At 40.3% G+C, this 27,053-nt stretch overlaps 1 protein-coding gene across 2 annotated transcripts in view; it reads right to left on the reverse strand.

Annotated features, from left to right (window-relative positions):
* The window catches only part of LOC127928032 (cadherin-17-like), an 85,081-nt gene extending 58,696 nt beyond the window's left edge, over positions 1-26,385 (reverse strand). Inside the window, exons 1-4 of one of the 2 annotated variants that reach the window (XM_052514933.1) lie at positions 26,299-26,385; positions 17,812-17,884; positions 17,182-17,271; positions 16,828-16,965 (exon numbers count right to left, since the gene is read on the reverse strand). In XM_052514933.1, the coding sequence (XP_052370893.1) occupies positions 16,828-16,965; positions 17,182-17,271; positions 17,812-17,862 (279 nt within the window). In that variant the 5' untranslated portion in view covers positions 17,863-17,884; positions 26,299-26,385. The remainder of the gene's footprint in view (positions 1-16,827; positions 16,966-17,181; positions 17,272-17,811; positions 17,885-26,298) is intronic. The other variant, XM_052514934.1, reaches the window with a different exon arrangement.
* Between the last annotated feature and the right edge of the window lie 668 nt (positions 26,386-27,053).

The raw sequence follows: 27,053 nt of genomic DNA on the forward strand, positions 1-27,053 counted from the left end.
TGGTCTGTGTATGTTAACTACTACATTGTGTGGTCTGTGTATGTTAACTACTATAGTGTGTGGTCTGTGTATGTTAACTACTATTGTGTGGTCTGTGTATGTTCACAACTATAGTGTGTGGTCTGTGTATGTTAACTACTATAGTGTGTGGTCTGTGTATGTTAACTACTATAGTGTGTGGTCTGTGTATGTTAACTACTATAGTGTGTGGTCTGTGTATGTTAACTACTATAGTGTATGGTCTGTGTATGTTAACTACTACATTGTGTGGTCTGTGTATGTTAACTACTACATTCTGTGGTCTGTGTATGTTAACTACTATAGTGTGTGGTCTGTGTATGTTAACTACTATAGTGTGTGGTCTGTGTATGTTAACTACTATAGTGTGTGGTCTGTGTATGTTAACTACTGGTCTGTGTATGTTAACTACTATTGTGTGGTCTGTGTATGTTAACTACTACATTGTGTGGTCTGTGTATGTTAACTACTATAGTGTGTGGTCTGTGTATGTTAACTACTATAGTGTGTGGTCTGTGTATGTTAACTACTATAGTGTGTGGTCTGTGTATGTTAACTACTACATTGTGTGGTCTGTGTATGTTAACTACTACATTCTGTGGTCTGTGTATGTTAACTACTATAGTGTGTGTGGTCTGTGTATGTTAACTACTATAGTGTGTGGTCTGTGTATGTTAACTACTATAGTGTGTGGTCTGTGTATGTTAACTACTATAGTGTATGGTCTGTGTATGTTAACTACTACATTGTGTGGTCTGTGTATGTTAACTACTACATTGTGTGGTCTGTGTATGTTAACTACTATAGTGTGTGGTCTGTGTATGTTAACTACTATAGTGTGTGGTCTGTGTATGTTAACTACTATAGTGTGTGGTCTGTGTATGTTAACTACTACATTGTGTGGTCTGTGTATGTTAACTACTACATTCTGTGGTCTGTGTATGTTAACTACTATAGTGTGTGTGGTCTGTGTATGTTAACTACTATAGTGTGTGGTCTGTGTATGTTAACTACTACATTCTGTGGTCTGTGTATGTTAACTACTATAGTGTGTGGTCTGTGTATGTTAACTACTATAGTGTGTGGTCTGTGTATGTTAACTACTACATTGTGTGGTCTGTGTATGTTAACTACTATAGTGTGTGGTCTGTGTATGTTAACTACTACATTGTGTGGTCTGTGTATGTTAACTACTATAGTGTGTGGTCTGTGTATGTTAACTACTATAGTGTGTGGTCTGTGTATGTTAACTACTATAGTGTGTGGTCTGTGTATGTTAACTACTATAGTGTGTGGTCTGTGTATGTTAACTACTACATTGTGTGGTCTGTATGTTAACTACTACATTGTGTGGTCTGTTATGTTCACTACTACATTTGTGGTCTGTGTATGTTAACTACTACAGTATGTGGTCTGTGTATGTTAACTACTACATTGTGTGGTCTGTGTATGTTAACTACTACATTGTGTGGTCTGTGTATGTTAACTACTACATTGTGTGGTCTGTGTATGTTAACTACTATAGTGTGTAGTCTGTGTATGTTACTACTATAGTGTGTGGTCTGTGTATGTTAACTACTACATTGTGTGGTCTGTGTATGTTAACTACTATAGTGTGTGGTCTGTGTATGTTAACTACTACATTGTGTGGTCTGTGTATGTTCACAACTATAGTGTGTGGTCTGTGTATGTTAACTACTATAGTGTGTGGTCTGTGTATGTTAACTACTATAGTGTGTGGTCTGTGTATGTTAACTACTATAGTGTGTGGTCTGTGTATGTTAACTACTATAGTGTATGGTCTGTGTATGTTAACTACTACATTGTGTGGTCTGTGTATGTTAACTACTACATTCTGTGGTCTGTGTATGTTAACTACTATAGTGTGTGGTCTGTGTATGTTAACTACTATAGTGTGTGGTCTGTGTATGTTAACTACTATAGTGTGTGGTCTGTGTATGTTAACTACTATAGTGTATGGTCTGTGTATGTTAACTACTACATTGTGTGGTCTGTGTATGTTAACTACTACATTGTGTGGTCTGTGTATGTTAACTACTATAGTGTGTGGTCTGTGTATGTTAACTACTATAGTGTGTGGTCTGTGTATGTTAACTACTATAGTGTGTGGTCTGTGTATGTTAACTACTACATTGTGTGGTCTGTGTATGTTAACTACTACATTCTGTGGTCTGTGTATGTTAACTACTATAGTGTGTGTGGTCTGTGTATGTTAACTACTATAGTGTGTGGTCTGTGTATGTTAACTACTACATTCTGTGGTCTGTGTATGTTAACTACTATAGTGTGTGGTCTGTGTATGTTAACTACTATAGTGTGTGGTCTGTGTATGTTAACTACTACATTGTGTGGTCTGTGTATGTTAACTACTATAGTGTGTGGTCTGTGTATGTTAACTACTACATTGTGTGGTCTGTGTATGTTAACTACTATAGTGTGTGGTCTGTGTATGTTAACTACTATAGTGTGTGGTCTGTGTATGTTACATACTACATTGTGTGGTCTGTGTATGTTAACTACTATAGTGTGTGGTCTGTGTATGTTAACTACTACATTGTGTGGTCTGTGTATGTTAACTACTACATTGTGTGGTCTGTGTATGTTCACTACTACATTTTGTGGTCTGTGTATGTTAACTACTACAGTATGTGGTCTGTGTATGTTAACTACTACATTGTGTGGTCTGTGTATGTTACATACTATGTTACTACATTGTGTGGTCTGTGTATGTTAACTACTACATTGTGTGGTCTGTGTATGTTAACTACTATAGTGTGTAGTCTGTGTATGTTCACTACTATAGTGTGTGGTCTGTGTATGTTAACTACTACATTGTGTGGTCTGTGTATGTTAACTACTATAGTGTGTGGTCTGTGTATGTTAACTACTACATTGTGTGGTCTGTGTATGTTCACAACTATAGTGTGTGGTCTGTGTATGTTAACTACTATAGTGTGTGGTCTGTGTATGTTACTATAGTGTGTGGTCTAACTACTATAGTGTGTGGTCTGTGTATGTTAACTACTATAGTGTGTGGTCTGTGTATGTTAACTACTATAGTGTGTGGTCTGTGTATGTTAACTACTATAGTGTGTGGTCTGTGTATGTTAACTACTACATTGTGTGGTCTGTGTATGTTAACTACTACATTGTGTGGTCTGTGTATGTTAACTACTATAGTGTGTGGTCTGTGTATGTTAACTACTATAGTGTGTGGTCTGTGTATGTTAACTACTATAGTGTGTGGTCTGTGTATGTTAACTACTATAGTGTGTGGTCTGTGTATGTTAACTACTATAGTGTGTGGTCTGTGTATGTTAACTACTACATTGTGTGGTCTGTGTATGTTAACTACTACATTGTGTGGTCTGTGTATGTTAACTACTATAGTGTGTGGTCTGTGTATGTTAACTACTATAGTGTGTGGTCTGTGTATGTTAACTACTATAGTGTGTGGTCTGTGTATGTTAACTACTACATTGTGTGGTCTGTGTATGTTAACTACTATTGTGTGGTCTGTGTATGTTAACTACTACATTGTGTGGTCTGTGTATGTTAACTACTACATTGTGTGGTCTGTGTATGTTAACTACTACATTGTGTGGTCTGTGTATGTTAACTACTATAGTGTGTGGTCTGTGTATGTTAACTACTATAGTGTGTGGTCTGTGTATGTTAACTACATTGTGTGGTCTGTGTATGTTAACTACTACATTGTGTGGTCTGTGTATGTTAACTACTATAGTGTGTGGTCTGTGTATGTTAACTACTACATTGTGTGGTCTGTGTATGTTAACTACTATAGTGTGTGGTCTGTGTATGTTAACTACTATAGTGTGTGGTCTGTGTATGTTAACTACTATAGTGTGTGGTCTGTGTATGTTAACTACTATAGTGTGTGGTCTGTGTATGTTAACTACTATAGTGTGTGGTCTGTGTATGTTAACTACTGGTCTGTGTATGTTAACTATACATTGTGTGGTCTGTGTATGTTAACTACTACATTGTGTGGTCTGTGTATGTTAACTACTATAGTGTGTGGTCTGTGTATGTTAACTACTATAGTGTGTGGTCTGTGTATGTTAACTACTATAGTGTGTGGTCTGTGTATGTTAACTACTACATTGTGTGGTCTGTGTATGTTAACTACTACATTCTGTGGTCTGTGTATGTTAACTACTATAGTGTGTGGTCTGTGTATGTTAACTACTATAGTGTGTGGTCTGTGTATGTTAACTACTACATTCTGTGGTCTGTGTATGTTAACTACTATAGTGTGTGGTCTGTGTATGTTAACTACTATAGTGTGTGGTCTGTGTATGTTAACTACTACATTGTGTGGTCTGTGTATGTTAACTACTATAGTGTGTGGTCTGTGTATGTTAACTACTACATTGTGTGGTCTGTGTATGTTAACTACTATAGTGTGTGGTCTGTGTATGTTAACTACTATAGTGTGTGGTCTGTGTATGTTAACTACTACATTGTGTGGTCTGTGTATGTTAACTACTATAGTGTGTGGTCTGTGTATGTTAACTACTACATTGTGTGGTCTGTGTATGTTAACTACTACATTGTGTGGTCTGTGTATGTTCACTACTACATTTTGTGGTCTGTGTATGTTAACTACTACAGTATGTGGTCTGTGTATGTTAACTACTACATTGTGTGGTCTGTGTATGTTACATACTACATTGTGTGGTCTGTGTATGTTAACTACTACATTGTGTGGTCTGTGTATGTTAACTACTATAGTGTGTAGTCTGTGTATGTTCACTACTATAGTGTGTGGTCTGTGTATGTTAACTACTACATTGTGTGGTCTGTGTATGTTAACTACTATAGTGTGTGGTCTGTGTATGTTAACTACTACATTGTGTGGTCTGTGTATGTTCACAACTATAGTGTGTGGTCTGTGTATGTTAACTACTATAGTGTGTGGTCTGTGTATGTTAACTACTATAGTGTGTGGTCTGTGTATGTTAACTACTATAGTGTGTGGTCTGTGTATGTTAACTACTATAGTGTATGGTCTGTGTATGTTAACTACTACATTGTGTGGTCTGTGTATGTTAACTACTACATTCTGTGGTCTGTGTATGTTAACTACTATAGTGTGTGGTCTGTGTATGTTAACTACTATAGTGTGTGGTCTGTGTATGTTAACTACTATAGTGTGTGGTCTGTGTATGTTAACTACTATAGTGTATGGTCTGTGTATGTTAACTACTACATTGTGTGGTCTGTGTATGTTAACTACTACATTGTGTGGTCTGTGTATGTTAACTACTATAGTGTGTGGTCTGTGTATGTTAACTACTATAGTGTGTGGTCTGTGTATGTTAACTACTATAGTGTGTGGTCTGTGTATGTTAACTACTACATTGTGTGGTCTGTGTATGTTAACTACTACATTCTGTGGTCTGTGTATGTTAACTACTATAGTGTGTGTGGTCTGTGTATGTTAACTACTATAGTGTGTGGTCTGTGTATGTTAACTACTACATTGTGTGGTCTGTGTATGTTAACTACTATAGTGTGTGGTCTGTGTATGTTAACTACTATAGTGTGTGGTCTGTGTATGTTAACTACTACATTGTGTGGTCTGTGTATGTTAACTACTATAGTGTGTGGTCTGTGTATGTTAACTACTACATTGTGTGGTCTGTGTATGTTAACTACTATAGTGTGTGGTCTGTGTATGTTAACTACTATAGTGTGTGGTCTGTGTATGTTACATACTACATTGTGTGGTCTGTGTATGTTAACTACTATAGTGTGTGGTCTGTGTATGTTAACTACTACATTGTGTGGTCTGTGTATGTTAACTACTACATTGTGTGGTCTGTGTATGTTCACTACTACATTTTGTGGTCTGTGTATGTTAACTACTACAGTGTGTGGTCTGTGTATGTTAACTACTACATTGTGTGGTCTGTGTATGTTACATACTACATTGTGTGGTCTGTGTATGTTAACTACTACATTGTGTGGTCTGTGTATGTTAACTACTATAGTGTGTAGTCTGTGTATGTTCACTACTATAGTGTGTGGTCTGTGTATGTTAACTACTACATTGTGTGGTCTGTGTATGTTAACTACTATAGTGTGTGGTCTGTGTATGTTAACTACTACATTGTGTGGTCTGTGTATGTTCACAACTATAGTGTGTGGTCTGTGTATGTTAACTACTATAGTGTGTGGTCTGTGTATGTTAACTACTATAGTGTGTGGTCTGTGTATGTTAACTACTATAGTGTGTGGTCTGTGTATGTTAACTACTATAGTGTATGGTCTGTGTATGTTAACTACTACATTGTGTGGTCTGTGTATGTTAACTACTACATTCTGTGGTCTGTGTATGTTAACTACTATAGTGTGTGGTCTGTGTATGTTAACTACTATAGTGTGTGGTCTGTGTATGTTAACTACTATAGTGTGTGGTCTGTGTATGTTAACTACTATAGTGTATGGTCTGTGTATGTTAACTACTACATTGTGTGGTCTGTGTATGTTAACTACTACATTGTGTGGTCTGTGTATGTTAACTACTAGTGTGTGGTCTGTGTATGTTAACTACTATAGTGTGTGGTCTGTGTATGTTAACTACTATAGTGTGTGGTCTGTGTATGTTAACTACTACATTGTGTGGTCTGTGTATGTTAACTACTACATTCTGTGGTCTGTGTATGTTAACTACTATAGTGTGTGGTCTGTGTATGTTAACTACTATAGTGTGTGGTCTGTGTATGTTAACTACTACATTGTGTGGTCTGTGTATGTTAACTACTATAGTGTGTGGTCTGTGTATGTTAACTACTATAGTGTGTGGTCTGTGTATGTTAACTACTACATTGTGTGGTCTGTGTATGTTAACTACTATAGTGTGTGGTCTGTGTATGTTAACTACTACATTGTGTGGTCTGTGTATGTTAACTACTATAGTGTGTGGTCTGTGTATGTTAACTACTATAGTGTGTGGTCTGTGTATGTTAACTACTACATTGTGTGGTCTGTGTATGTTAACTACTATAGTGTGTGGTCTGTGTATGTTAACTACTACATTGTGTGGTCTGTGTATGTTAACTACTACATTGTGTGGTCTGTGTATGTTCACTACTACATTTTGTGGTCTGTGTATGTTAACTACTACAGTATGTGGTCTGTGTATGTTAACTACTACATTGTGTGGTCTGTGTATGTTACATACTACATTGTGTGGTCTGTGTATGTTAACTACTACATTGTGTGGTCTGTGTATGTTAACTACTATAGTGTGTAGTCTGTGTATGTTCACTACTATAGTGTGTGGTCTGTGTATGTTAACTACTACATTGTGTGGTCTGTGTATGTTAACTACTATAGTGTGTGGTCTGTGTATGTTAACTACTACATTGTGTGGTCTGTGTATGTTCACAACTATAGTGTGTGGTCTGTGTATGTTAACTACTATAGTGTGTGGTCTGTGTATGTTAACTACTATAGTGTGTGGTCTGTGTATGTTAACTACTATAGTGTGTGGTCTGTGTATGTTAACTACTATAGTGTGTGGTCTGTGTATGTTAACTACTATAGTGTGTGGTCTGTGTATGTTAACTACTATAGTGTATGGTCTGTGTATGTTAACTACTACATTGTGTGGTCTGTGTATGTTAACTACTACATTGTGTGGTCTGTGTATGTTAACTACTATAGTGTGTGGTCTGTGTATGTTAACTACTATAGTGTGTGGTCTGTGTATGTTAACTACTATAGTGTGTGGTCTGTGTATGTTAACTACTATAGTGTGTGGTCTGTGTATGTTAACTACTATAGTGTGTGGTCTGTGTATGTTAACTACTACATTGTGTGGTCTGTGTATGTTAACTACTACATTGTGTGGTCTGTGTATGTTAACTACTATAGTGTGTGGTCTGTGTATGTTAACTACTATAGTGTGTGGTCTGTGTATGTTAACTACTATAGTGTGTGGTCTGTGTATGTTAACTACTACATTGTGTGGTCTGTGTATGTTAACTACTACATTGTGTGGTCTGTGTATGTTAACTACTACATTGTGTGGTCTGTGTATGTTAACTACTACATTGTGTGGTCTGTGTATGTTAACTACTACATTGTGTGGTCTGTGTATGTTAACTACTATAGTGTGTAGTCTGTGTATGTTAACTACTATAGTGTGTGGTCTGTGTATGTTACATACTACATTGTGTGGTCTGTGTATGTTAAATATTACATTGTGTGGTCTGTGTATGTTAACTACTATAGTGTGTGGTCTGTGTATGTTAACTACTACATTGTGTGGTCTGTGTATGTTAACTACTATAGTGTGTGGTCTGTGTATGTTAACTACTATAGTGTGTGGTCTGTGTATGTTAACTACTATAGTGTGTGGTCTGTGTATGTTAACTACTATAGTGTGTGGTCTGTGTATGTTAACTACTACATTGTGTGGTCTGTGTATGTTAACTACTACATTGTGTGGTCTGTGTATGTTAACTACTATAGTGTGTGGTCTGTGTATGTTAACTACTATAGTGTGTGGTCTGTGTATGTTAACTACTATAGTGTGTGGTCTGTGTATGTTAACTACTATAGTGTGTGGTCTGTGTATGTTAACTACTATAGTGTGTGGTCTGTGTATGTTAACTAGTAGTGTGTGGTCTGTGTATGTTAACTACTATAGTGTGTGGTCTGTGTATGTTAACTACTACATTGTGTGGTCTGTGTATGTTAACTACTATAGTGTGTGGTCTGTGTATGTTAACTACTATAGTGTGTGGTCTGTGTATGTTAACTACTATAGTGTGTGGTCTGTGTATGTTAACTACTATAGTGTGTGGTCTGTGTATGTTAACTACTATAGTGTGTGGTCTGTGTATGTTAACTACTACATTGTGTGGTCTGTGTATGTTAACTACTATAGTGTGTGGTCTGTGTATGTTAACTACTATAGTGTGTGGTCTGTGTATGTTAACTACTACATTGTGTGGTCTGTGTATGTTAACTACTATAGTGTGTGGTCTGTGTATGTTAACTACTATAGTGTGTGGTCTGTGTATGTTAACTACTATAGTGTGTGGTCTGTGTATGTTAACTACTATAGTGTGTGGTCTGTGTATGTTAACTACTACATTGTGTGGTCTGTGTATGTTAACTACTATAGTGTGTGGTCTGTGTATGTTAACTACTACATTGTGTGGTCTGTGTATGTTAACTACTATAGTGTGTGGTCTGTGTATGTTAACTACTACATTGTGTGGTCTGTGTATGTTAACTACTACATTGTGTGGTCTGTGTATGTTAACTACTACATTGTGTGGTCTGTGTATGTTAACTACTATAGTGTGTGGTCTGTGTATGTTAACTACTACATTGTGTGGTCTGTGTATGTTAACTACTACATTGTGTGGTCTGTGTATGTTAACTACTATAGTGTGTGGTCTGTGTATGTTACATAGTACATTGTGTGGTCTGTGTATGTTAACTACTACATTGTGTGGTCTGTGTATGTTAACTACTACATTGTGTGGTCTGTGTATGTTAACTACTACATTGTGTGGTCTGTGTATGTTAACTACTACATTGTGTGGTCTGTGTATGTTAACTACTATAGTGTGTGGTCTGTGTATGTTAACTACTACATTGTGTGGTCTGTGTATGTTAACTACTACATTGTGTGGTCTGTGTATGTTAACTACTATAGTGTGTGGTCTGTGTATGTTAACTACTATAGTGTGTGGTCTGTGTATGTTAACTACTATAGTGTGTGGTCTGTGTATGTTAACTACTATAGTGTGTGGTCTGTGTATGTTAACTACTATAGTGTGTGGTCTGTGTATGTTAACTACTACATTGTGTGGTCTGTGTATGTTAACTACTATAGTGTGTGGTCTGTGTATGTTAACTACTATAGTGTGTGGTCTGTGTATGTTAACTACTACATTGTGTGGTCTGTGTATGTTAACTACTATAGTGTGTGGTCTGTGTATGTTAACTACTATAGTGTGTGGTCTGTGTATGTTAACTACTACATTGTGTGGTCTGTGTATGTTAACTACTATAGTGTGTGGTCTGTGTATGTTAACTACTACATTGTGTGGTCTGTGTATGTTAACTACTATAGTGTGTGGTCTGTGTATGTTAACTACTATAGTGTGTGGTCTGTGTATGTTAACTACTACATTGTGTGGTCTGTGTATGTTAACTACTATAGTGTGTGGTCTGTGTATGTTAACTACTACATTGTGTGGTCTGTGTATGTTAACTACTATAGTGTGTGGTCTGTGTATGTTAACTACTACATTGTGTGGTCTGTGTATGTTAACTACTACATTGTGTGGTCTGTGTATGTTAACTACTACATTGTGTGGTCTGTGTATGTTAACTACTATAGTGTGTGGTCTGTGTATGTTAACTACTACATTGTGTGGTCTGTGTATGTTAACTACTACATTGTGTGGTCTGTGTATGTTAACTACTATAGTGTGTGGTCTGTGTATGTTAACTACTACATTGTGTGGTCTGTGTATGTTAACTACTACATTGTGTGGTCTGTGTATGTTAACTACTACATTGTGTGGTCTGTGTATGTTAACTACTACATTGTGTGGTCTGTGTATGTTAACTACTACATTGTGTGGTCTGTGTATGTTAACTACTATAGTGTGTGGTCTGTGTATGTTAACTACTACATTGTGTGGTCTGTGTATGTTAACTACTATAGTGTGTGGTCTGTGTATGTTAACTACTATAGTGTGTGGTCTGTGTATGTTAACTACTACATTGTGTGGTCTGTGTATGTTAACTACTATAGTGTGTGGTCTGTGTATGTTAACTACTATAGTGTGTGGTCTGTGTATGTTACATACTACATTGTGTGGTCTGTGTATGTTAACTACTATAGTGTGTGGTCTGTGTATGTTAACTACTACATTGTGTGGTCTGTGTATGTTAACTACTACATTGTGTGGTCTGTGTATGTTCACTACTACATTTTGTGGTCTGTGTATGTTAACTACTACAGTATGTGGTCTGTGTATGTTAACTACTACATTGTGTGGTCTGTGTATGTTACATACTACATTGTGTGGTCTGTGTATGTTAACTACTACATTGTGTGGTCTGTGTATGTTAACTACTATAGTGTGTAGTCTGTGTATGTTCACTACTATAGTGTGTGGTCTGTGTATGTTAACTACTACATTGTGTGGTCTGTGTATGTTAACTACTATAGTGTGTGGTCTGTGTATGTTAACTACTACATTGTGTGGTCTGTGTATGTTCACAACTATAGTGTGTGGTCTGTGTATGTTAACTACTATAGTGTGTGGTCTGTGTATGTTAACTACTATAGTGTGTGGTCTGTGTATGTTAACTACTATAGTGTGTGGTCTGTGTATGTTAACTACTATAGTGTATGGTCTGTGTATGTTAACTACTACATTGTGTGGTCTGTGTATGTTAACTACTACATTCTGTGGTCTGTGTATGTTAACTACTATAGTGTGTGGTCTGTGTATGTTAACTACTATAGTGTGTGGTCTGTGTATGTTAACTACTATAGTGTGTGGTCTGTGTATGTTAACTACTATAGTGTATGGTCTGTGTATGTTAACTACTACATTGTGTGGTCTGTGTATGTTAACTACTACATTGTGTGGTCTGTGTATGTTAACTACTATAGTGTGTGGTCTGTGTATGTTAACTACTATAGTGTGTGGTCTGTGTATGTTAACTACTATAGTGTGTGGTCTGTGTATGTTAACTACTACATTGTGTGGTCTGTGTATGTTAACTACTACATTCTGTGGTCTGTGTATGTTAACTACTATGTGTGTGGTCTGTGTATGTTAACTACTATAGTGTGTGGTCTGTGTATGTTAACTACTACATTCTGTGGTCTGTGTATGTTAACTACTATAGTGTGTGGTCTGTGTATGTTAACTACTATAGTGTGTGGTCTGTGTATGTTAACTACTACATTGTGTGGTCTGTGTATGTTAACTACTATAGTGTGTGGTCTATGTATGTTAACTACTACATTGTGTGGTCTGTGTATGTTAACTACTATAGTGTGTGGTCTGTGTATGTTAACTACTATAGTGTGTGGTCTGTGTATGTTACATACTACATTGTGTGGTCTGTGTATGTTAACTACTATAGTGTGTGGTCTGTGTATGTTAACTACTACATTGTGTGGTCTGTGTATGTTAACTACTACATTGTGTGGTCTGTGTATGTTCACTACTACATTTTGTGGTCTGTGTATGTTAACTACTACAGTATGTGGTCTGTGTATGTTAACTACTACATTGTGTGGTCTGTGTATGTTACATACTACATTGTGTGGTCTGTGTATGTTAACTACTACATTGTGTGGTCTGTGTATGTTAACTACTATAGTGTGTAGTCTGTGTATGTTCACTACTATAGTGTGTGGTCTGTGTATGTTAACTACTACATTGTGTGGTCTGTGTATGTTAACTACTATAGTGTGTGGTCTGTGTATGTTAACTACTACATTGTGTGGTCTGTGTATGTTCACAACTATAGTGTGTGGTCTGTGTATGTTAACTACTATAGTGTGTGGTCTGTGTATGTTAACTACTATAGTGTGTGGTCTGTGTATGTTAACTACTATAGTGTGTGGTCTGTGTATGTTAACTACTATAGTGTGTGGTCTGTGTATGTTAACTACTATAGTGTGTGGTCTGTGTATGTTAACTACTATAGTGTATGGTCTGTGTATGTTAACTACTACATTGTGTGGTCTGTGTATGTTAACTACTACATTGTGTGGTCTGTGTATGTTAACTACTATAGTGTGTGGTCTGTGTATGTTAACTACTATAGTGTGTGGTCTGTGTATGTTAACTACTATAGTGTGTGGTCTGTGTATGTTAACTACTATAGTGTGTGGTCTGTGTATGTTAACTACTATAGTGTGTGGTCTGTGTATGTTAGCTACTACATTGTGTGGTCTGTGTATGTTAACTACTACATTGTGTGGTCTGTGTATGTTAACTACTATAGTGTGTGGTCTGTGTATGTTAACTACTATAGTGTGTGGTCTGTGTATGTTAACTACTATAGTGTGTGGTCTGTGTATGTTAACTACTACATTGTGTGGTCTGTGTATGTTAACTACTACGTTGTGTGGTCTGTGTATGTTAACTACTACATTGTGTGGTCTGTGTATGTTAACTACTACATTGTGTGGTCTGTGTATGTTAACTACTACATTGTGTGGTCTGTGTATGTTAACTACTATAGTGTGTAGTCTGTGTATGTTAACTACTATAGTGTGTGGTCTGTGTATGTTACATACTACATTGTGTGGTCTGTGTATGTTAAATATTACATTGTGTGGTCTGTGTATGTTAACTACTACATTGTGTGGTCTGTGTATGTTAACTACTACATTGTGTGGTCTGTGTATGTTAACTACTACATTGTGTGGTCTGTGTATGTTAACTACTATAGTGTGTGGTCTGTGTATGTTAACTACTATAGTGTGTGGTCTGTGTATGTTAACTACTACATTGTGTGGTCTGTGTATGTTAACTACTATAGTGTGTGGTCTGTGTATGTTAACTACTATAGTGTGTGGTCTGTGCATGTTAACTACTATAGTGTGTGGTCTGTGTATGTTAACTACTATAGTGTGTGGTCTGTGTATGTTAACTACTATAGTGTGTGGTCTGTGTATGTTAACTACTATAGTGTATGTTCTGTGTATGTTAACTACTATAGTGTGTGGTCTGTGTATGTTAACTACTATAGTGTGTGGTCTGTGTATGTTAACTACTATAGTGTGTGGTCTGTGTATGTTAACTACTATAGTGTGTGGTCTGTGTATGTTAACTACTATAGTGTGTGGTCTGTGTATGTTAACTACTACATTGTGTGGTCTGTGTATGTTAACTACTACATTGTGTGGTCTGTGTATGTTAACTACTATAGTGTGTGGTCTGTGTATGTTAACTACTATAGTGTGTGGTCTGTGTATGTTAACTACTATAGTGTGTGGTCTGTGTATGTTAACTACTATAGTGTGTGGTCTGTGTATGTTAACTACTATAGTGTGTGGTCTGTGTATGTTAACTACTACATTGTGTGGTCTGTGTATGTTAACTACTACATTGTGTGGTCTGTGTATGTTAACTACTATAGTGTGTGGTCTGTGTATGTTAACTACTATAGTGTGTGGTCTGTGTATGTTAACTACTATAGTGTGTGGTCTGTGTATGTTAACTACTACATTGTGTGGTCTGTGTATGTTAACTACTACATTGTGTGGTCTGTGTATGTTAACTTCTACATTCTGTGGTCTGTGTATGTTAACTACTACATTGTGTGGTCTGTGTATGTTAACTACTATAGTGTGTGGTCTGTGTATGTTAACTACTATAGTGTGTGGTCTGTGTATGTTACATACTACATTGTGTGGTCTGTGTATGTTAACTACTATAGTGTGTGGTCTGTGTATGTTAACTACTACATTGTGTGGTCTGTGTATGTTAACTACTACATTGTGTGGTCTGTGTATGTTAACTACTACATTTTGTGGTCTGTGTATGTTAACTACTACAGTGTGTGGTCTGTGTATGTTAACTACTACATTGTGTGGTCTGTGTATGTTACATACTACATTGTGTGGTCTGTGTATGTTAACTACTACATTGTGTGGTCTGTGTATGTTAACTACTATAGTGTGTAGTCTGTGTATGTTCACTACTATAGTGTGTGGTCTGTGTATGTTAACTACTACATTGTGTGGTCTGTGTATGTTAACTACTATAGTGTGTGGTCTGTGTATGTTAACTACTACATTGTGTGGTCTGTGTATGTTAACTACTATAGTGTGTGGTCTGTGTATGTTAACTTCTACATTGTGTGGTCTGTGTATGTTCACAACTATAGTGTGTGGTCTGTGTATGTTAACTACTATAGTGTGTAGTCTGTGTATGTTAACTACTATAGTGTGTGGTCTGTGTATGTTAACTTCTACATTGTGTGGTCTGTGTATGTTAACTACTATAGTGTGTAGTCTGTGTATGTTAACTACTATAGTGTGTGGTCTGTGTATGTTAACTTCTACATTGTGTGGTCTGTGTATGTTCACAACTATAGTGTGTGGTCTGTGTATGTTAACTACTATAGTGTGTAGTCTGTGTATGTTAACTACTATAGTGTGTGGTCTGTGTATGTTAACTTCTACATTGTGTGGTCTGTGTATGTTAACTACTATAGTGTGTGGTCTGTGTATGTTAACTACTATAGTGTGTGGTCTGTGTATGTTAACTACTATAGTGTGTGGTCTGTGTATGTTAACTTCTACATTGTGTGGTCTGTGTATGTTCACAACTATAGTGTGTGGTCTGTGTATGTTAACTACTATAGTGTGTGGTCTGTGTATGTTAACTTCTACATTGTGTGGTCTGTGTATGTTAACTACTATAGTGTGTGGTCTGTGTATGTTAACTACTATAGTGTGTGGTCTGTGTATGTTAACTACTATAGTGTGTGGTCTGTGTATGTTAACTTCTACATTGTGTGGTCTGTGTATGTTAACTACTATAGTGTGTGGTCTGTGTATGTTAACTACTATAGTGTGTGGTCTGTGTATGTTAACTACTACATTGTGTGGTCTGTGTATGTTAACTACTATAGTGTGTGGTCTGTGTATGTTAACTACTACATTGTGTGGTCTGTGTATGTTAACTACTACATTGTGTGGTCTGTGTATGTTAACTACTACATTGTGTGGTCTGTGTATGTTAACTACTATAGTGTGTGGTCTGTGTATGTTAACTACTACATTGTGTGGTCTGTGTATGTTAACTACTACATTGTGTGGTCTGTGTATGTTAACTACTATAGTGTGTGGTCTGTGTATGTTAACTACTACATTGTGTGGTCTGTGTATGTTAACTACTACATTGTGTGGTCTGTGTATGTTAACTACTATAGTGTGTGGTCTGTGTATGTTAACTACTACATTGTGTGGTCTGTGTATGTTTTTTTATTTTTTTTATTTTTTTTCAAATATACCCCTTTTTCTCCCCAATTTCGTGGTATCCAATTGTTGAAGTAGCTACTATCTTGTCTCATCGCTACAATTCCCGTACGGGCTCGGGAGAGACGAAGGTTGAAAGTCATGCGTCCTCCGATACACAACCCAACCAGCGGTACTGCTTCTTAACACCGTGCACCTGGCAACCTTGGTTAGCGCGCACTCCGCCCGGCCCGTCACAGGAGTCGCTGGTGCGCGATGAGACAAGGACATCCCTACAGACCAAGCCCTCCCTAACCCGGACGATGCTAGGCCAATTGTGCGTCGCCCCACGGACCTCCCGGTCGCGGCCGGTTACGACAGAGCCTGGGCACGAACACAGGGACTCTGATGGCACAGCTGGCGCTGCAGTACAGAGCCCTTAACCACTGCGCCACCTGGGAGGCCACTGGTCTGTGTATGTTAACTACTATAGTGTTTGTCTGTGTGTGTTTTTTTACCTTCTACAGTGTGTGTCTGTGTGTGTTAACTTCTACAGTGTGTGTGTGTGTTAACTTCTACAGTGTGTGTGTGTGTGTGTGTGTGTGTGTGTGTGTGTGTGTGTGTGTGTGTGTGTGTGTGTGTGTGTGTGTGTGTGTGTGTGTGTGTGTGTGTGTTAACTTCTACTGTGTGTGTGTGTGTTAACTTCTACAGTGTGTGTGTGTGTATGTGTGTCAGTGTGTGTTTGTGTGTGTGTGTGTCAGTGTGTGTTTGTGTGTGTGTGTGTGTGTCACCTCCAGAGTATGTGTCTGTGTGTGGGCCCAGTCCAGGGTCTGTTCCAGGTAGATCCAGCCGTCCTCTGAGATGCTGATCTTTCCTTCAGTCTCTCCTGTCAATCTGAACCCATCAACCTCGACGTGGGACGCTTGGAACTGCAGACAGAGGGAGAATGTATTAATACAAAGACCAGAAATGAAGGGGACAGGTGCGTGTTTCTGTGTGTGTGTGTGTGTGTGTGTGTGTGTGTGTGTGTGTGTGTGTGTGTGTGTGTGTGTGTGTGTGTGTGTGTGTGTGTGTGTGTGTGTGTGTGTGTGTGTGTGTGTGTGTGTGTGTGTGTGTGTGTGTGTGTGTGTGTGTGTGTGTGTTACCTGGTAGAGGGCGTAGGGTACAGGTGTCCCCTCTGGTACGTCTAGAACCTTGTTCTCTAGTGGTCCCTTCTCCAGGCCTTTCCCAGCAGCCTATCACAACATGTGATGAATATACAGTAGACCAGTGTTCCTGGACTCCAGTCGTTGAAAAGGTCCGGAGTTGCACATTTTTGCACCAGCCCAGTACTTGCACTCCTGATTCAATCACTCAACTATAAATGAACACCTTGATTAGTTGAATCCGGTGTGCCAGTATTGGGCTGTAATGAAAATGTAAAACCCTTGGTGTTCTCAAGGACAAAACACTACAGAATGTGCTAGACGTTCTCTCTCTCCCTGCAGAAGGACAGTTACTCATTGACCGACTCTACAGATTTCCACTGAAGGAGACTGTCTGGCCTGCGTGAGCCTGTGAGTCCTTCATTCAATCTTTCAGTAACGCTAATAAGTCACAGAGGGCGGCACAACGCCCTGTGACTCGTTTCCAAGCCAACCAGAGCCAAAGCTCACCCAAGCTCAACCAGAGAAGTCTCACTCCTCAAACAGTGACAGTCAAATATCAATGTAAGAGGTCATGTATGTAGAGTAATACAGTATAACTTAAAATATTTGAGGTTGGAGTGAACTCACGGTGGCGATGAGGAGGCTGAGCAGCAGCAGGTGCATTGTGGGATGTGCCATGATGAGCTTCAGGGATGAGACTCTGAGAGAAGTGGAGGAAGAGGAGAGGGAGAGGATGGGGTGGAGGAGGATTAGAATACACAGAGGTAGACTGTAATAAGCCCTTTGTCAATGAGACACCCCCCCCTGGGTGCACGTTTTGTTTTTCCTCCCTGGCACTCTGACTACAGTGCACCAACCCATCCTCTAGGATTTGGTTCCTGAATAGGGTTGGTCCTTTGTTTGTGTTAGTGTAACATTGTCATGTGAAGATGAGAGTTTGGGAAACATCATCAAAGCTTGATGATGAGTTGGTTATTTGAATCAGCTGTGTAGTGCTATGTCAACAACCACAACGTGCAACCAGGGAGGGGCCCAGGACCGAGTTAGGGAAACCCTGGTCTAGGTGTGTGTGTGTGTGTGTGTGTGTGTGTGTGTGTGTGTGTGTGTGTGTGTGTGTGTGTGTGTGTGTGCGTGCGTGCGTGCGTGCGTGCGTGCGTGCGTGCGTGCGTGCGTGTGTGTGTGTATGTGTGTGTGTGTGTGTGTGTGTGTGTGTGTGTGTGTGTGTGTGTGTGTGTGTGTGTGGTGTGTGTGTGTGTTTGTGCACATTGTGTGTGTCTGTTAGTGATCCACCAGTGGTGAGAAGTGGTCTATCTTTTCAGCACATTCCCTGGTAGTAGTCTGTTACTAATTCACCTGAAGGACTAGGGTCAAGGGCAAACAGGCTCTATCTTAGTATCACTAACAGGGATCCACTAAGGGAGTGTAATGTAGTCCAACTGTCCCCTGCCAGGACCACACTATCTCTCTCTCTTAGTATCAGTAACAGGGATCCACTAAGGGAGTGTACCGTAGTCCAACTGTCCCCTGCCAGGACCACACTATCTCTCTCTCTTAGTATCACTAACAGACCACACTATCTCTCTCTCTTAGTATCACTAACAGGGATCCACTAAGGGAGTGTACTGTAGTCCAACTGTCCCCTGCCAGGACCACACTATCTTTCTCTCTTAGTATCAGTAACAGGGATCCACTAAGGGAGTGTACTGTAATACAACTGTCCCCTGCCAGGACCACACTATCTCTCTCTCTTAGTATCAGTAACAGGGATCCACTAAGGGAGTGTACTGTAGTCCAACTGTCCCCTGCCAGGACCACACTATCTCTCTCTCTTAGTATCACTAACAGGGATCCACTAAGGGAGTGTACTGTAATCCAACTGTCCCCTGCCAGGACCACACTATCTCTCTCTCTTAGTATCACTAACAGGGATCCACTAAGGGAGTGTACTGTAGTCCAACTGTCCCCTGCCAGGACCACACTATCTCTCTCTCTTAGTATCAGTAACAGGGATCCACTAAGGGAGTGTACTGTAATCCAACTGTCCCCTGCCAGGACCACACTATCTCTCTCTCTTAGTATCACTAACAGGGATCCACTAAGGGAGTGTACTGTAGTCCAACTGTCCCCTGCCAGGACCACACTATCTCTCTCTCTTAGTATCAGTAACAGGGATCCACTAAGGGAGTGTACTGTAGTCCAACTGTCCCCTGCCAGGACCACACTATCTCTCTCTCTTAGTATCAGTAACACGGATCCACTAAGGGAGTGTACTGTAGTCCAACTGTCCCCTGCTGGGACCACACTATCTCTCTCTATCTTAGTATCAGTAACAGGGATCCACTAAGGGAGTGTACTGTAGTCCAACTGTCCCCTGCTGGGACCACACTATCTCTCTCTATCTTAGTATCAGTAACAGGGATCCACTAAGGGAGTGTACTGTAGTACAACTGTCCCCTGCTGGGACCACACTATCTATCTCTCTCTATCTTAGTATCAGTAACAGGGATCCACTAAGGGAGTGTACTGTAGTCCAACTGTCCCCTGCCGGGACCACACTATCTCTCTCGTTATCAGACAGACTTTGAGCTGATGGGGAAGAATGGCCTTCATGTGCAGGACTCCTCCCACTCAACAAGAAAGCCCCACCTCCTGGTTAGAAACTGAGCCAGCGGCAGCCATGACTGACCATACATAGGAGTTTTAAGCTCTAGGGGCAGAGAGGGGACAGGTAGCTAGGCTATCTAGAGGAAGTATTCCCTTTTGAAGATGACTGGATGACCATCACCCCCCTCCCCCTCCAGACGTGACTAATTCGTTAGTGAAAGGTCACTCAGGTGTCAGACTCCCCCATGACCTGACAGTGACCTCAGAGCCTGATATAACAGTTTAGGGTAGGTGAACAGAGAGAGTAAAACCACCCTAAAGGTGTGTGTATTACTGTAGATTGAAATAGTGTCCGTCTGTGAGCTCCTCCTTGCCTCAACAGCAGCACAGTCATAGAGAGACAAAAACATAATGACAAAGCAGAAACAGGTTTTTGGAACATTTTGCTAATTTACTACAAATATAAAACTGAAATATCACATTTACATAAGTATTCAGACCCTTTACTCAGTACTTTGTTGAAGCATCTTTGGCAGCGATTACAGCCTCGAGTCTTCTTGGGTATGACGCTACAAGCTTTGCACACTTGTATTTTGGGAGTTTCTCCCATTCTTCTCTGCAGATCCTCTCAATCTCTGTTAGGTTGGATGGGGAGTGTCACTACACAGCTATTTTCAGGTCTCTCCAGAGAAGTTCAATCGGGTTCAAGTCCTCTGGCTCTGGCTGGGCCACTCAAGGACATTCAGAGACTTGTCCTGAAGCCACTCCTGCATTGTGTTGCCTGTGTGCTCAGGGCCGTTGTCCTGTTGGAAGGTGAACCTTCGCCCCAGTCTGAGGTCCTGAAAGCTCTGGAGCAGGTTTTCATCAAGGATCTCTCTGTCCTTTGCTCCATTCATCTTTGCCTCGATCCTGGCTAGTCTCCCAGTACCTGCCGCTGATAAACATCCCCACAGCATGATGCTGCCACCACCATGCTTGACCGTAGGGATTGTGCCAGGTTTCCTCCAGACATGACGCTTGGCATTTAGGCCAAATCTTGGTTTCATCAGACCAGATAATCTTGTTTCTCAAACTCCAAGCAGGATGTCATGTGCCTTTAACTGAAGAGTGGCATCTGTTTGGCCACTCTACCATAAAGGCCTGATTGGTGGAGTGCTGCAGAGATGGTTGTCCTTCTGGAAGTTTCTCCCATCTCCACAGAGGACCTCTAGAGCTCTGTCAGAGTGACAATCGGATTCTTGGTCACCTCCCTGACCAAGGCCCTTCTCCCCCGAATGCTCAGTTTGGCTAGGTGACCAGCTCTAGGAAGAGTCTTTGTGGTTCTAAACTTCTTCCATTTAAGAATGATGGAGGCCACTGTGTTATTGGGGACCTTCAATGCTGCAGACATTTTTTGGTACCCTTCCCCAGATCTGTGCCTCGGCACAATTCTGACTCAGAGCTCTACGGTCATTTCTTTCGAACTCATGGCTTGGTTTTTGCTCTGACATGCACTGTCAACTGTGGGAATTTTTATAGACAGGTGTGTGCCTTTCCAAATCAGGTCAAATCAATTTAATTTACCACAGGTAGAAACATCTCAAAGATGGTCAATGGAAACAGGATGCTTAAATTCAAGTCTCATAGCAAAGGGTCTGGAATACTTATGTAAATAAGGTATTTCTGTTTTGAATTTTTTTATACATGTGCGAACATTTCTAAAAAACTGTTTTTGTTTTTGTCATTATGGGGTATTGTGTGTAGATTGATGAGGAAAAACATTTATTAAATCCATTTTAGAATAAGGCTGTAACGTAACAAAATGTGGAAAAGTCAATGAGTCTGAATACTTTCCGAAGGCACTGTCTATATACAGTTGAAGTCGGAAGTTTACATACACTTAGGTTGGAGTCATTAAAACTATTTTTTCAACCACTCCACAAATGTCTTGTTAACAAAGTATAGTTTTGGCAGGTTGGTTAGGCCATCCACTTTGTGCATGACACAAGTTTACAGACAGAATATTTCACTTATAATTCATTGTATCACAATTCCAGTTGGTCAGAAATTCACACAGACTAAGTTGACTGTTTATAGTTAGTTTGTATATAATAGTTTGGAACATTCCTGAAAATTATGTCATGGCTTTAGAAGCTTCTGATAGGCTAATTGACATAATGACATAAGTCAATTGGAGGTGTACCTGTGGATGTATTTCAAGGCCTACCTTCAAACTCGGTGCCTCTTGACATCATGGGGAAATGAAAAGAAATCCGCCAAGACCTCAGAAAAAAATTGCAGACCTCCACAAGTCTGGTTCATCCTTGGGAGCAATTTCCATATGCCTGAAGTTACCACATTCATCTGTACAACCAATAGTACGCAAGTATGAACACCATGGGACCACACAGCCGTCATACCGCTCAGGAAGGACGCGTTCTGTCTCCTAGAGATTAACGTACTTTGGTGCGAAAAGTGCAAATCAATCCCAGAACAACAGCAAAGGACCTTGTGAAGATACTGGAGGAAACAGGTACCTATATCCACTTTAAAACGAGTCCTATATTGACATAACCTGAAAGGCCGCTCAGCAAGGAACGGCCATAAAAAAAGCCAGACTACGGTTTGCAACTGCACATGGGGACAAAGATCGTACTTTTTGGAGAAAGGTCCTCTGGTCTGCTGAAACAAAAATAGAACTGTTTGGCCATAATGACCATCGTTATGTTTGGAGGAAAAAGGGGGAGGTTTGCAAGCCGAAGAACACCATCCAAACAGTGAAGCACGGGGGTGGCAGCATCATGTTGTGGGGGTGCTTTGCTGCAGGAGGGACTGGTAACACTTCACAAAATAGATGGCATCATGAGGGAAGAAAATTATGTGGCTATATTGAAGCAACATCTCAAGACATCAGTAAGGAAGTTAAAGCTTGGTCGCAAATGGGTCTCCCAAATGGACAATGACCCCAAGCATACTTCCAAAGTTGTGGCAACATGGCTTAAGGACAACAAAGTCAAGGTATTGGAGTGGCCATCACAAAACCCTGACCTCAATCCCATAGAAAATGTGTGGGCAGAACTGAAAAGCGTGTGCAAGCAAGGAGGCCTACAAACCTGACTCAGTTACACCAGCTCTGTCAGGAGGAATGGGCCAAAATTCACCCAACTTATTGTGGGAAGCTTGTGGAAGGCTACCCAAAACGTTTGACCCAAGTTAAACAATTTAAAGGCAATGCTACCAAATACTAATTGAGTGTATGTAAACTTCTGACCCACTGGGAATGTGATGAAAGAAATAAAAGCTGAAATAAATAATTCTCTCTACTACTCTCTACTATTCTCCCTACCTATCTTTCGAAAACATCTGAAAGCCCACCACAAAAAAGGCATTTCTCTTTCTCCACTAGCACGGACTTTTCTGATACATACTTTGTTGAGGGAAAATGTACCTGATACCATTGTGATGTGTTGTTGTCTCACCTAGCTACAGTGTCTTAAGATGAACGCACTTATTGTAAGTCACTCTGAATAATAGAGTCTGCTAAATGACTAACACGTCTCCATGACAGGCTACAGGACATTCTGTTATGTACACGTCTTCATGACAGGCTACAGGACATTCTGTTATGTACACGTCTCCATGACAGGCTACAGGACATTCTGTTATGTACACGTCTCCATGACAGGCTACAGGACATTCTGTTATGTACACGTCTCCATGACAGGCTACAGGACATTCTGTTATGTACACGTCTCCATGACAGGCTACAGGACATTCTGTTATGTACACGTCTCCATGACAGGCTATAGGACATTCTGTTATGTACACGTCTTCATGACAGGCTACAGGACATTCTGTTATGTACACGTCTTCATGACAGGCTACAGGACATTCTGTTATGTACACGTCTCCATGACAGGCTACAGGACATTCTGTTATGTACACGTCTCCATGACAGGTTACAGGACATTCTGTTATGTACACGTCTCCATGACAGGCTACAGGACATTCTGTTATGTACACGTCTCCATGACAGGCTACAGGACATTCTGTTATGTACACGTCTTCATGACAGGCTACAGGACATTCTGTTATGTACACGTCTCCATGACAGGCTACAGGACATTCTGTTATGTACACGTCTTCATGACAGGCTACAGGACATTCTGTTATGTACACGTCTTCATGACAGGCTACAGGACATTCTGTTATGTACACGTCTCCATGACAGGCTACAGGACATTCTGTTATGTACACGTCTCCATGACAGGTTACAGGACATTCTGTTATGTACACGTCTCCATGACAGGCTACAGGACATTCTGTTATGTACACGTCTCCATGACAGGCTACAGGACATTCTGTTATGTACACGTCTCCATGACAGGCTATAGGACATTCTGTTATGTACACGTCTTCATGACAGGCTACAGGACATTCTGTTATGTACATGTCTCCATGACAGGCTACAGGACATTCTGTTATGTACACGTCTCCATGACAGGCTACAGGACATTCTGTTATGTACACGTCTCCATGACAGGCTACAGGACATTCTGTTATGTACACGTCTCCATGACAGGCTACAGGACATTCTGTTATGTACAGGACATTCTGTTATGTACGTCTCCATGACAGGCAACAGGACATTCTGTTATGTACACGTCTCATGACAGGCTACAGGACATTCTGTTATGTACACGTCTCCATGACAGGTTACAGGACATTCTCCATGACAGGCTACAGGACATTCTGTTATGTACACGTCTCCATGACAGGCTACAGGACATTCTGTTATGTACACGTCTCCATGACAGGCTATAGGACATTCTGTTATGTACACGTCTCCATGACAGGCTATAGGACATTCTGTTATGTACACGTCTCCATGACAGGCTACAGGACATTATGTTAGTGTGTCCAGTACATGTGAGTCTATAGTGTGTCCAGTACATGAGTCTATAGTGTGTCCAGTACATGTGAGTCTATAGTGTGTCCAGTACAAGTGAGTCTATAGTGTGTCCAGTACACGTGAGTCTATAGTGTGTCCAGTACACGTGAGTCTATAGTGTGTCCAGTACATGTGAGTCTATAGTGTGTCCAGTACGAGTGAGTCTATAGTGTGTCCAGTACAAGTGAGTCTATAGTGTGTCCAGTACACGTGACTCTATAGTGTGTCCAGTACATGTGAGTCTATAGTGTGTCCAGTACATGTGAGTCTATAGTGTGTCCAGTACGAGTGAGTCTATAGTGTGTCCAGTACTTGTGAGTCTATAGTGTGTCCAGTACTTGTGAGTCTATAGTGTGTCCAGTACTTGTGAGTCTATAGTGTGTCCAGTACTTGTGAGTCTATAGTGTGTCCAGTACTTGTGAGTCTATAGTGTGTCCAGTACATGTGAGTCTATAGTGTGTCCAGTACTTGTGAGTCTATAGTGTGTCCAGTACTTCTGAGTCTATAGTGTGTCCAGTACATGTGAGTCTATAGTGTGTCCAGTACATGTGAGTCTATAGTGTGTCCAGTACGAGTGAGTCTATAGTGTGTCCAGTACTTGTGAGTCTATAGTGTTTCCAGTACTTGTGAGTCTATAGTGTGTCCAGTACTTGTGAGTCTATAGTGTGTCCAGTACATGTGAGTCTATAGTGTGTCCAGTACATGTGAGTCTATAGTGTGTCCAGTACGTGTGAGTCTATGTGTATGACCAGTCTTGCAGAGGGCAGAGAGAGGTAATAGGGGGACATTAAGAGTGTGAATGTGACTTTGAGGCTTGCCGCTGCAGATGACCTTTGCTTCGCTCACAGCACGATAGGCTCCACCTGACACTCCATTTCACTTCCCCTACTTCAGATGGCTGCTGAGGGGAGGATGACTCATAATAATGGCTGGAATGGAGTGAATGGTATCAAACACATAGAAACCATGTGTTTGATGAGTTCGATACCATTCCATTTATTCCATGCCAGCCATTACTATGAGCCTGTCCTCCCCTACTAAGGTGCCACCAACCTCCTGTGGTGTCTACATAGAACTTCCATTACCTGTATCACTATTTACCTACTGCTACGACCTTTTCTACGACCTTCTCCTAAAACACAAATTGTCTTCCGTTAGTCACCTGTTACAGGCCTGATGTAGGCCTGTCTCTAGAAGGCCGACACTGAGTGACCTTTAGTGTCTTTCTGCCCCCAAGACCAGACCAAACCAGACCAGACTGATCAAACCCAGGCCCCTGTGTCTGACCCAGAAACCAGAGCCCAGAGGCCACAGTGGCCCCAGGACAGTGGTGCTCAATAACAGACTTCAAGATGCCATATATACACACAGGCCCTGGCAAAGTCAAGTCAAGATCACAACACACACCCCAAAAGAAATCCCCTAATGGAAAATGCTCAATATTAAACACGCATATAGAAAACAGAAGTAACCAATATATAGATACAGGCTTCAACTCAACATTCATGACAGAAAAAGACAGAGAAAGAGAGAGAGAGAAAGATATAGGGATAGAAAGAGTGAGAGAGGAAGAGACATACCTTACTTAAGAGTTCCTGTTTCACTCCTTCGACTGTAGTGTGATCACTACTGCCCCATCCAGCCTGGTCAAACGTTAACTCAGCATTAACACGCAATACTTTATTGAACCTATTCATTGTCTAATCTCCCCGCCCCTACAACAGGCCGAGCCAATAGAGAAACAGGGGGACAGGAGAAGTGAGTGTAACTAGTGGGTGTAATAAATTAATATAACATTATTATAGTATAATATAACATGATCGTCACAGAATGGCAACCATGAACAGGACACAGGAACCAAAGTACTGTAGGTTGTTAAGTATGTATGAATATTCAGTGCTAAGCCCCTATTAGAGTTCTTACTGTTACTACAAGCTAAAGGCTCATCTCTGTAGAACCATACAACTGGCTACTGGACTCATCACCGCACAGTCAAAACCAGCCGGCAGACTGAACAATCTGTAAGGGTGGAGGTGGGGATTACAAAGGACTGGAAAAGATTCTCACTCAAAGCAGACTTTAACCTTTAACTTTATGAACTGCTTCCTGTCTGGGAATGTCTAGTAGTAAGCTGTTTAGAGGAGCTTAGCTGAGACACAGATATGACTGCTTCCTGTCTGAGAATGTCTAGCAGTAAGCTGTTTAGAGGAGCTTAGCTGAGACACAGATATGACTGCTTCCTGTCTGAGAATGTCTAGCAGTAAGCTGTTTAGAGGAGCTTAGCTGAGACACAGATATGACTGCTTCCTGTCTGAGAATGTCTAGCAGTAAGCTG

Source organism: Oncorhynchus keta, unplaced genomic scaffold (assembly GCF_023373465.1).
Source record: "Oncorhynchus keta strain PuntledgeMale-10-30-2019 unplaced genomic scaffold, Oket_V2 Un_scaffold_20222_pilon_pilon, whole genome shotgun sequence".
Lineage (NCBI taxonomy): Eukaryota > Metazoa > Chordata > Actinopteri > Salmoniformes > Salmonidae > Oncorhynchus > Oncorhynchus keta.